The 12,136-nt window shown below is 39.2% G+C and overlaps 1 protein-coding gene across 1 annotated transcript in view; it reads right to left on the bottom strand.

Annotated features, from left to right (window-relative positions):
* The window catches only part of snx29 (sorting nexin 29), a 192,181-nt gene extending 180,045 nt beyond the window's left edge, over positions 1 to 12,136 (bottom strand). The window contains exons 1-11 of the mRNA XM_024285017.2: positions 11,746 to 12,136; positions 11,353 to 11,417; positions 8,889 to 8,941; positions 8,666 to 8,799; positions 5,426 to 5,606; positions 5,276 to 5,346; positions 4,352 to 4,609; positions 3,695 to 4,085; positions 1,169 to 1,284; positions 1,000 to 1,090; positions 844 to 920 (exon numbers count right to left, since the gene is read on the bottom strand). Coding sequence (XP_024140785.1) covers positions 844 to 920; positions 1,000 to 1,090; positions 1,169 to 1,284; positions 3,695 to 4,085; positions 4,352 to 4,609; positions 5,276 to 5,346; positions 5,426 to 5,606; positions 8,666 to 8,799; positions 8,889 to 8,941; positions 11,353 to 11,417; positions 11,746 to 11,752 — 1,444 coding nt within the window. The 5' untranslated portion in view covers positions 11,753 to 12,136. The remainder of the gene's footprint in view (positions 1 to 843; positions 921 to 999; positions 1,091 to 1,168; positions 1,285 to 3,694; positions 4,086 to 4,351; positions 4,610 to 5,275; positions 5,347 to 5,425; positions 5,607 to 8,665; positions 8,800 to 8,888; positions 8,942 to 11,352; positions 11,418 to 11,745) is intronic.

Genomic DNA, 12,136 nt, shown 5'->3' with positions numbered 1-12,136 from the left:
AAGTTTATCGCAATAGTCTCATTTCACTATCGAAAAAAGGTAATATCGCGATAACGATAATTATCGTTTTATCGCCCAGCCCTACTTCTCGTGCATCATTCTGTAGGTTTGCAGACGTCGAGATCCCCTCATCCAGAATCACTACATTGCAGTCGCCTGCGCAGCTGCAGCTGCAGCTGCAGCAACTTTCTCCTCATATGATGATGATTGATTTGGCAGCATTGTTGCAGGAAAAATCAAGAAAAAAAAGATTTGAAACTGAAATTTTGAGTTTTGAAAACTAAAAAACAAAAATTTGAAGCTGAAAATAATTAAGTTTATTTTAGAATAGCAAAAAATTATGACATTTTACATTTTTGGGGCCAAAAAACAACAATTTGTATTATTTGGGTTTCAAATAATATTGGGAAAGATTTAGATATTATTAGTATCAGTTTTTATACTCAACAGAGCTATGAAAGTGAATTTCCTGTTGTGTGTCAATAAAGTTTTATTCTATTTTGTTGTGACTCCATGAATGTGCCTGTAACTTTGCGACGTGTTATGACAGGAATTAAACAGGAAATTTTGATTTCAAAACAAAGACAAATTGTTTGTGTTTTCTTATGGTTTTTTGTTGTGTCTAGACATACGTTTTATTTTGAAAGGTATGCATCCCCAGAGCTGAAACCACCATCAGATAATCTCCTCATTTTGGAGTTTGTCGTATCAGATTTGCTCTCAGGAATGTTTTCCAGTAAATAGACCCGTCCCCTTCCAGGTTTCTGACTGACGCTTCATTCCACCAAACCCGTTTGGAAACCTCCAGAACCAGCAGAGCGGGAAGAGGCGGCGGGAACTCACCGACCGTCATGGACTCCGGCAGCCCGGCGGCTGCGGCGGCGAGCGGAGCCGGCTGCTCTGGAGGACTGGACTCCATGCTGGAAGGAACAGCAGAGAGGAGAGGTGAATTCTGGGATTTTTCATCTGTTGTGCAGCAGGAGCAGAGCGGCTCCTCACCTGAAAGTCAGCTGCAGCCTCTCGCAGTTTTCTACCGACTCTGCTGAATCACACTGAGCCGGGAAGGCGGCGGCGTCCTCCACGGAGCTCGCTGTGAAAGTGGAAGTGAAAGTGAAGCCGTGAAGGGAAGTCCCTGCAGGTCGTCTGAGGCCGTGTGCAGCTGCGGTACCTGGCTGTGGGTCTGCAGCGTTCAGGGGGATCAGGATTTCCGAGCTGCGCTGCTCCGGCGTGACCTGCGGAGGACTCCATGTGGACACGGTGGACAAGCTGCCGACCACCACGGGCCTGGAAACAGACAGAACATTTCAGAAAACAGAACAGACAGAATTATTCTGATTTTTATTATTGCTGATTCCTTGAAATAAACCATTTCATTCATTCATTCAACATATGTTTTGTTCAAGACAAAATAAAAAAAATAATAAAACTTTTTTTCTAATTACTATTACCATTACTGGCCTCAGTCAACGTAAATGTCTGTAAATACGCGTCTCTGGCTTCCACGTTCAACACTCTCTAAAGCTTTTAATTCAGTTTTTGGGCACAATGTACAAAACGCAACATTGAAAGTTAAAACAGCTGAACTTTGACCCATCAGGAACTGGACTTTGGTAGTGACGTACGAATGCTGTTCTTTTTTAATTCATGGAAGTAACCAACCGTTTGAAACTTGATCATGAAGGAGAAATTAACGATTGCGGTTTGTGCTCGGCGGGAAATCCTTTAGATCAAGTCTATCCTACATCAAAGGGGTGTCGACATCAATCAGACAAGCGGGGAAAATATAAAAACACATCTTAGGTCGTGGGCCGAACAGGATAAACATTTATTGAACACTCTAAAAGTAGATTTTTAAACTTTTAAACCATAACTTTTAACATAATTATGAACTAGATATATAGCTAATAAACACTACAGCTGATAGCTGAAAACGGTGAAGTTGATAGCTAGCTAAGATATTAGCTAAATGCAAAATTAGCCCACAAAAAACTTTAAAAAAAAAGACTAAACCTAACTAAACTTCAAAATAGCCTAAAAAACCGAAAAGACCTAAATTAGTTAAAACAGCCAGCATGTAAATATTAGTCTAACTACAAAGAACCTTAAAAAACTTTTTTTTAAAAAGCTTAAATTAGCCAAAACAGCTAGCATGTAGCTGAAATATTAGCTAAACTCCAAAATAGCCTAAAAAATCATAGTAAATGCCAAAATATTCCAAAAAGCTAGAAGAATATCAAATTTTTAAAACTTTGAAACCATAACTTTTTAACATAATTATGAACTATATATAGAGCTAAAAACACTAAAGCTGATAGCTGAAAACGGTGAAGTTGATAGCTAGCTAAGATATTAGCTAAATGCAAAATTAGCCCCAAAAAAACTTTAAAAAAAAAAACTAAACCTAACTAAACTTCAAAATAGCCTAAAAAACTGAAAAAAGCCTAAATTAGTTAAAACAGCAAGCATGTAAATATTAGTCTAACTACAAAGAACCTTAAAAAACTTTTTTTTAAAAAGCTTAAATTAGCCAAAACAGCTAGCATGTAGCTGAAATATTAGCTAAACTCCAAAATAGCCTTAAAAAAATCTTAGTTAATGCCAAAATAGTCCTAAAAGCTAGCAGAATATCAAATTTTTAAAACTTTGAAACCATAACTTTTTAACATAATTATGAACTAGATATATAGCTAAAAACACTACAGCTGATAGCTGAAAACGCTGAAGTTGATAGCTAGCTAAAATATTAGCTAAATGCCAAGTAACGTAAAAATAAACAAGAAAACCCTAGGTTAGCCAAAACAGCTAGCATGTGGCTAAAATATTAGCTAAACTTCAAAGTAGCCTAAAAAAATAAAAGAGTAAATTAGCCAAAACAGCTACTGTGTGAATAGTAGCCTAACTCCAAAACAGCCTAAAAAACTTTTTTAAAAAGCCTAAATTAGCTAAAACAGCTAGCATGTAGCTGAAGTATTAGCTAAACTCGAAAATAGCCTAAAAATCTTAGTAAATGCCAAAATAGTCCAAAATGCTAGCGGAATGTGAACTTTTTAAAACTTTAAAACTGTAACTTTTTAACATAATTCTGGATAATAAAAGGCAGGAATATTATTCCAGAATAAATCAACTTAAACCTTAAAGAACTTTCAATATTTTACTCTCCATAAAAACATACTTTGTCAAAATTATACAAGTTCGAAATAAGTGCAAGATAACATCGGGTCATTAATAACAATAAAATAAAAGGATCTGGAGGGCCGGATAGAATCACTCAGAGGGCCGGATCCGGCCCCCGGGCCTTGACTTTAACACGTGTACATCGGAAAAGAGCTGTAAAGGAAAAAGTCTGGAAGAAGATTTACACCGCTTTGAAGCTTTGACATTTCACATCAAGCCTCTTTGTTCTCCTACCAATTCTGTCAATGTTAGGACTTCCAAACATCAAATCTGTCGCATTTTTACTAAAATTTTAAATTAATCTCCTTTTTTTGCTCTTTATTCTCTCTGAAATCTTAAAAAATCCTAAAAACACACTAAAAATCTTTTATTTTTTAGTTCTGTTATTTTGCCTTTTTGAAGAGATCCTTTTCAAAATGTATGAAGAAAAAAAACAAAACAATTAAAATTACAACAAAAATTCTTCATTTTGACACTTTTTTAATCCTAAAACCAAAGAAAACTTTTGCACCAAACTCACAGATCGGTGAGGATCTTCTCATCCTCCACCGACGGCGTCCTTGGTTTGTACATCTCCTCTTCCTCCTCATCCTCGTTGTCGACTCCCTTGTTGTCAGGCAGAGGAGGCGGAGCCTCCGGGGCGGTGCGGCAGGGGTGGGGGGACCCCACCCAGCTGACGACGCCCGGTTCCGCCAGGCCGTTCTGCGCCGGCGACTCGGACAGGTTAGGCTCCACCCCTTCCTCCACGCTGCTCTGAGCCGGCGCCGTGTGGCTCTTCCTCAGGACAGCATTCCTCTGGGAGTCGTCCTCGGCCTCCTCCTCGTCCTCGGCGCCCCCGTCCAGGTCGTCGTCAAAGGAGATGATGTTGGTGACCTTCTTCTTCCGCCGCCGCTCTTTCCTCAAACCCGAGTCTGAAAGAGAAGAGCGTCCAAAATAAACAAAGTAAAACAAAATAAATGAGCTTGCAGGCGTGAATGTAAACAGAGAGCTTTCAGCAATGTGAAGCCCCGCCCACAACTCAAAGATGAATTTCTAATGAACTACGTCCTAAAAAAAAACGACGTTTTTAGATTTTGGCTAACACTTTGTAAATAGATCAAAAATTGGGTTTATTTTTGTGTAAACTGCCATTTCCCGCCTCATGATTCTGGATTTCACCGACAGTCCTGCTTCTTACCAGCGGAGGCGCTGCGCGGCAGCACAGGCAGCGGGTCGGAGGCGCCGTCCGCTCTGGGCGTGAAGCCCGGCACCACCGCCGTGGCGGAGCTGATCTCCCTCAACAGGCTGCTGACTCCCTGCGTGGACTCCTTCAGCAGACTGCCGAAGCCCTGCGTGGACTCCTTCAGGAGGCTGGACACGGAGGCGGAGCCTCGCGTCGGCCCGCCGTTCAGGTCGCTGTTGTCGATGTTGATGGCGAACAGGATGGAGTTCAGACCTGGAGGCGGCACAGAAGCTCAGCGTTGAACAGTTGGTGTTCATCGGATCTTCGTCCATATTTAAGCAGAAGCTTCGGATGGCACCCCTCCCCCGCCATCCCCCCTTTTGACCCGCCCTCATTGGCTGAGCAGCTGCAACACGCCCCTCCCCCACAGTCTGGTCAGAACAGCATGTGACAAATTCATGGGAAATAAAAACTTTTTTCAAAATTCCAGCTTTCTGTTGGCTTAATCTCCATAGCAACCATAATATTTTCTGTTAGCCTGAGGGTGATGAACAAATCTATGTCATTTTTAGAAGAATCTGCAAAAGTAAATTTTTGGTTTTCCATAGCAACGGAGGTTTTTTGTTAACCACAGCCACATTTTGAATGCGTTCATGTCATATGTAATATCGTTTGATTCAGCCTGGGCCAGAGATTCATACATTATATTTTCCACAATATTTTGGTAAAAAATGTGCATGCAAAAAAGAAACGGCACATTTGCCAATTTGCTACGCTAACGTTGTTCCAAATCTACAAAATTTAAAAGTAATATTTTTCCCAAAGTAGCTTCCAAATGATGCTTGATGAGAATTAGTGGGGAGCGTGAGAGCTCCACAAATGTTTCCATAGCAACAAATTCATCTGGACGGCTTCATGCATCAAACATCACGCGCTCACCTGCCGCCATGGTGGGGAGCATGCTAGCTCTCTCCTCGTCGAGGACGAAAGCCCAATCTTCATAGTAACTTCTAAAAACGACAGAATCCACTCGTCAAAATGGAGAACAAGATGTGGAAGTACAGAGGGACCAGCAGGGGGCGCACTGACCCCAGACGTGGGCGGTCGGCCAGCAGCGAGTGGAGGTAGCGCTCCAGCGAGTGCTCGTTGAGGGCGCAGCGCAGCCAGGCGCGCCCTCGCCCCAGCTCCGAGGAGATGTGGCGCAGCGAGTAGAAGCGCTGGAGCTCGTGGCGGTTCAGATGCTCCTTCACGTAGAACCAGAACGTCAGCTCTGGGAGGGAAGAAGAAGAAACAAACTCTTTCAGGTGCGAAGCCTCCCGCAACCGCCACTTCCTGTTTTAATTTGAAAAGCAGGAAGTGCGACAAAATCACACAACAAAATGAGGAAAAAGTTTCTGCTATGGATGCTCGGATACAGATACTTAAAGTGAGGAAATTAAACTGTTAACGAATAAAGTTTGAACTTAAAAAACTAAGTATAGAACGTTTTTTTTTTTATTCAACTTCCATTCCTTAGACGTCTGCAGGTTTTTTCTGTGTATCAGAGAACTCTAAATACATGCATAAAAATGAAAAAGTGAACAAAAGTGGAGATTTTACAGACAGCTTTATGAATTTCAAAACAAAAAACTAACAGAAAATATGTTTTATTGCTTTAGAATCAAATTAATTTATGTTTTTTTCTTGTTTATGTAGTATTTTGTACATAAATCAGGATCATTTTAAACCCCGTCCTTCTAACACGTCAAGGTCCATCGCACAAGGAGCCAAAATCCAAAACACACTTAAGGTCGTGGGCTGAACAGGATAAACATTTATTCAACACTCTAAAACTACATTTTTAAAACTTTAAAACTGTAACTTTTAACATAATTATGAATTAGATATATAGCATGCTAGTAATGCTAGTGTGGATGCTGTAAGATGAGATTTGGCTTCTGAAGATGCTAGCGGTGATAGCTGAGGATGCTGAAGTTGATAGCCACTAAAATATTAGCTAAATGTTGAATTACCCTTAAAAGCTTGCCAAAGCTTGTTGCATGTAGCTGAAATATTAGCTAAACTAAAAAATAGCCAAAAATAAAACTAGAAAAAAGCCTAAATTAGCCAAAAAAGACAGCATGTAGCTTAAATATTTTAGCCTAACTTCAAAACAACAACAAAAAAACTAGAAAAAAGCCTGAATTAGCCAAAACAGCTAGCATGTAGCTGAAATATTAGCTAAACTTAAAAATAGCCAAAAATAAAACTAGAAAAAAGCCTAAATTAGCGAAAACAGCTAGCATATAGTTGACATATTAGCTAAACTCCAAAATAGCCTTAAAAAATAGAAAAAAAGCCTAACATAGCCAGCTAGCATGTAGCTGAAATGTTTGCTAAACTTTAAAATAGCCTAAAAATTTAGAAAAAAAGCTTAAATTAGCCAAAGCAATTAGCATGTAGCTGAAATATGAGCTAAACTTCAAATTGGCCAAAAAAAAAAATCTTAGCAAATGTCAAAATAGTCCAAAAATCTAGCTGAATGCTAATTTTTAAAACTTTAAAACTGTAGCTTTTTAACATAATTATGAAAAATAAAATGGCAGGAATATTATTCCAGGCGGATTCCGGCCCCCGGGCCTTGACTTTGACATGTCCTAAAGCTTAAAAATATAAAGAAAACAGAAAAGTTTCTCCCTAATCATGAAACTGTCTAAATTTGTGATAAGATTTTGTCTCATCCAGAATTTGAATTTTCTAAATAAACTCAGATCAGGAGAAATATTTACATCATCCTTAACAGGAAGTTAGCTTTCAGAATAAAACGAGGTATATAAATGTAGTCCTTTTATATTTTTGTTTCATTTAATCTCATCGAATATTTTTGTTTATGATATAATACTTGGTAGAAGACTAAATTAATTTACCAGAAACTTTGTGGTTTGATGAAACGACGTCTTTAAAGTAAAAAAAAAAAAAGGATTTTTTTTTGATTATTTGATCGTTAACACAAGTTTTTCTAAATAATCTGCGCTTTGAAAATGGGTCAAAACATTTTTGGAGCGGGTCTTCAGGTCAGAAGTGTAAAAGTGAACATATTTCTGAATAATATTCACATTTATTCTCTTAAGCTGTAAAATCTCTTTCTGGTCCCAGCCGGGATTTGAACCGACGACCTTCTGGCTGTGAAGCGAGAGCGCTAACCACTGCCCACACATGTATCTTAAAATGAGAGATTCTGGTCTCACTTTGAGATGATTCATGTCTTAAAATAAAGATATTTGGAATGTTCTAGCTCTAAAAATAGGATTCAAGTGTGTAAATATTAGTGATGCAACGATCCACTTTAATTATGATTTGGTTCAAACCTCAAATTATGTCACAGTTTTGCTTTGATTTGTGTATTACAATTTAATCTAATTAAATTTAATGACAGATTTTTTACTTGTAACAACAGAAAAACATCTTTTATTTTAGATTTTTAAGAGTTTTCAGAATAACTTTTAGTCCAGAGTGAATTCATTTAATCATTTGATTTAGAGTTTTAAAGTTTTTGTCTCAAATTCTCCAACATGAGTATCATTCAAACCCCTTGTCTGTGGAGAGAAAATAGTCTCACTCGATTTGTGTGCGTAATTTGTAACTCATGCAATATATTTTATGTGCAATTGTGTTTTCACGTGTACAAAAATGACAAAAAAAAACTATTTACAGCAGCTTAAAACTTACTACAAGTACAAATCTTTAAAAAGTACGCACAAATCGCCTGATACGCACACAAAAAGTATTTATGCAAAAATCAGATGTGAGACTATTTTCATGTAAATGATGCGTTTAAGTGCTGCTAGAAAGCTGGGTCTTTAAAGTTCTCACATCTGTTTAAGAAAGTGGGAACATGTCAGATTTTCACCAGATATTATTAACAATCCAAGTTTAAAAGTGGCTGATTTTAGGAGATTTGTGTGTACTTTGTAAAGATTTGTATTCGTAGTTTGTTTTAAGCTTCTGTAATTTAAAGTTGTGCGTGTATAATTGTCATTTTTGTACACGTCAATACATAGTTAGGCACAAATGAATTGTATGTATGAGTTAAAAATAAAAAATTACACACAAATCGGATGAGACTGTTTTCTCTCCATACTCTACCAGGATCTCGCAGCTCTAATTTGGACTTATTTATTTAAAATCACGATCTTTTTCAAACTAAATGTTTTCATCTGCTCCTGATTTACAAAAAATTCAACAAAGAAATTCTCAGAAATGTAATTTTGAGCCTAATTTTCTTCATAAATGTCAGAAAAATGACCCCAAACCCCCATTTTCACCGTAGTGGCGGCCCCCAGCACCCACCTGCACCCCCTCCTTCTGTTCTGCTGCTGAAGCCGGCGGCCTGTTTGATGGCGGCGGCGGTCAGCGCCAGGCCTCGGCTCTTCTTCAGGCCGTGCTGAAGCACCGCCTCAAACTGAGCGCACAGACAGATGACCCTGCAGGGGCGACAGCAGCAGAGAAGGCCGTCGTCAGGCCTCAGGACAGGACACTCCTATGGGAGGAGCTAAACAGAGGGGGCGCTCACCTGCTGTCTGAGTCGGTTGCGATCTCCTTCCTGCCACCGAAGCGGATTTGGCACTACGAGAAAATAAATCTTTCAATCTTTTCTGCACATTTCTGACAGATCTATCGAAGACGGACTGAAGCAGAAGCTGGAAGATGTTGGAGGGAACCTTAAATCTGAGTTTTTTCAACCAATGTGTCGCAGTAAATAATTAATTTTCACCAAATTGGTCTAAAAAATAATCACCATCATCAGGACATCAGCTGTGTTCATCCAAACAGATCAAAAAATAGTTTATTTGATTTTACTTGATTTCAAGACTGATCTTACTGCGATTTTGCCTCAACTTGCTCTTATTTTGAAAAAACTGTCTCCACCAATCATAATTCTTCCCTCAGTCTAACCAATCGGATGAGATGAACGTCCTCGACTCATCAAGTAATGAAGCTTAAAGACGAGAGTTTGACCAGCATTAGAGTCAATTCTTTTCACTACATCTCCCATGATGCACTGGGTTAATCTCTTACTGGGTAACAAAATAAAAACTTGTCCTTAGCGAGTATAAATGGAAGACATGTCGATTCTTTCTCAGTATTAACAGACATATTGAATTCAAACGAAAGTGAAATAACAGTTTAATCCAAAAAACAACAATTAAACATTTACGTTGAAGTTACATTTCTGAATTAGACCAAATAAAAAACTGAAAAACTTCACAATTTAACTTTTTAACCTGTTTTACTATGTTTTAACTTTTGTTCTTGCTTTCATCTCCGGCTCCTTTCCGTACGATTTTTGGCACGTAGAAACTCAAACACACTTTCAGTAATTTCATCAATCTCGGTATCAAATCCTTCAGCTCGTTCGGGACATTACTGCTAGTAATTTAGAAACTTTGTAATTTTTGAAATATTGAGCAAAATTGGAAAGTTTAGAGTTTGAAGTTTAGCTAATAATTTTATGCTAGCTGTTTTGGCTAATTTGGACATTTTTCTGTTTTTTTAGCTAATTAGAAGTTTAGCTAATACTTTACCATTATGCTAACTGTTCTGGCTAATTTAGTTATTTTTCCATGTTTTTGGGCTAATCTGGAGTTTAGCTAACATGTTAACATTATGCTAGCTGCTTTGACTAATTTCGTTATTTTTCCAGTTTTGGAGGCTAATCTGGAGTTTAGCTAACAGGTTAGCATTATGCTAGCTGTTTTGGCTAATTTAGACCATTTTCTAGTTTTTTAGTCTAATCTGGAGTTTAGCTAATACTTTAGCAAAAAGAAAAATGATAAAGAAATAAAGATATTCTATTCTAGATCTTCTATTACAGACAGATCAGAGAGCAAGAGGAGTTCTGAGACTCTTTCACCTCCAGATTTGTGCGTAGACGATGCATTTAAATGCTGCTAGAATGCTGGGTCATCTGAGTTTTCTGCTTTGATCTTAAATTGTGAATCATATCTGGTAAAACTTTTTCCATTTTCTTAAACTGATTGTGATTGGGGAATCATAGTAAATATGTGTTTTGAAAAAGAAACTTTTTGGATTTTTTTAAATTAATTTTTGGGGCTTATCTGTTTAAGAAAGTGGAAAAAAAAATGTGTCTGAATTCCCTCACTACACGCTGACTACTGTAAAACTCTATAGTCTGTGGCTATGTAGTCCCTTGAATTTTTAACGAGATTCAGACCCCACGCTCACTATTTTTTATTTTTTAAACAGTAAATATGCCATTTCACAGATTTTACAAAATAAAAACCTAAAAAATAAAAAAACAAAAAATTGTAAGAATCAATTGTGTTCAGATGATGAAAACGTAAATAATGTATTAAGTAAAAAAAAGGTTAAACACAATGCATTGTGGTCTATATTCCCCCATCTAGTGAGCATTGATGCACATCATTGCAAATACTTCTGGGACATTTCTACGGCACTGGATTTTGAAAATGTAGTTTTTAATGGATTTAAATCACTTTTAGTCTTTATTATTTTCTCTGGTTGTCAGGAGGACACTGAAGTGCTGCTTTTGGCTGCTTTATTTTGCTTCCTTTCTGGTGCAGAGTTTACTCCGCAGGAAGTAAAACTGCAGTCAGAAAACTCAAGGTTCAGAGTTCTCTAAATCTGTGTTTTTCAACCTTTTTTGAGTCGAGGAACACTCTTAAATTAGCATAAATCACACCAGCAACTTGGGCTGGTAACGCAACTTTTCTAGATACATTTGTTTTTTAATAGTGGGGACATATCTGTTTCAGAAAGTGGAAAACGTTTTTATCAGATATTATTCACGATCTAAGATCAAAGCAGAAAACTCAGATGACCCAGCATTCTAGCAGCATTTAAATGCATCATCTATGCACAAATCTGGAGAAGTGAGAGTCTCAGAAGTGCTCTCTGATCTGTAAGTGAATGTGGTTTGGTGTATCGGTCGACTGGTGCGTCCTGTTTAACGACTGGGCATTGCTGGAAGTCCACGTTGTGGAGGAGGAGCTCACCTGTTTGACGGCGTCCAGCAGCCTCTCCAGGAGGTGCTGCCTCTTCCCGTCGCTCTGCTGACCGCCTGCAGAGGAAACACAGCAAACCGTGGAGAAAACGCTCCTTCAATTATTCACAAAGAACAAAAACAAGGTTAATGGATCATGTGAGGGTCCTCCATCCATGGAGAACAGCTTCAGTGGTTGGTTGGTTACTTTAACATGCACTTTAGGAATGTGAGATGTTTAAGTGATGCAGGCTGAGTAAAAATGGAGGATTTTCTGTCACCACAGAAGAAGAAGAAGATCTAATCTCCTGGTTTGTTGATGTTCTCTAACGTTCTTCTCCTGGATGATGAACTTCCTGCAGCACAGAACCAGAATCCCCCAGCAGACCTTCAGGGTGGAACTCACCGTTCATTCTGACCGGAAACCGGCGTCCAGGCGTCCTAGCAGCCGGCCGGCTCTTCCGGGCATCCCCTCCCGCCGCTCCGCGGGGCTGGACGGCTCAGCGGGCGCCTCCGGGACCGAGCTGGGCGCGCGGACGCTGGCTGAGGCGGTAAACAGCGAGGCCTGCCGGGGAGCCGCCGGGGCTGCTGGCCCCGCGTGACATGAACGAGCGGGGAACCGGCGGGGGGAGGAGTCGGCGGGGAAACCGTCCACCGGGGAGAACGTCCCGCCGCGCGGACACAAAACGCGACGTTTCTGCGTTTAAAGCCGGTGACGCTGCAAAAAGGGAAACGCGCGGCTCAGAAACAGCAGCGACGAGGTCACATGACCAAACACTCTGCTGTCATATGACACC

The sequence above is a fragment of the Oryzias melastigma genome, linkage group LG19, assembly GCF_002922805.2.
Source record: "Oryzias melastigma strain HK-1 linkage group LG19, ASM292280v2, whole genome shotgun sequence".
Lineage (NCBI taxonomy): Eukaryota > Metazoa > Chordata > Actinopteri > Beloniformes > Adrianichthyidae > Oryzias > Oryzias melastigma.
Note: the sequence above shows the minus strand (reverse complement) of the source record. Positions and strands in the feature narration are given on the sequence as shown.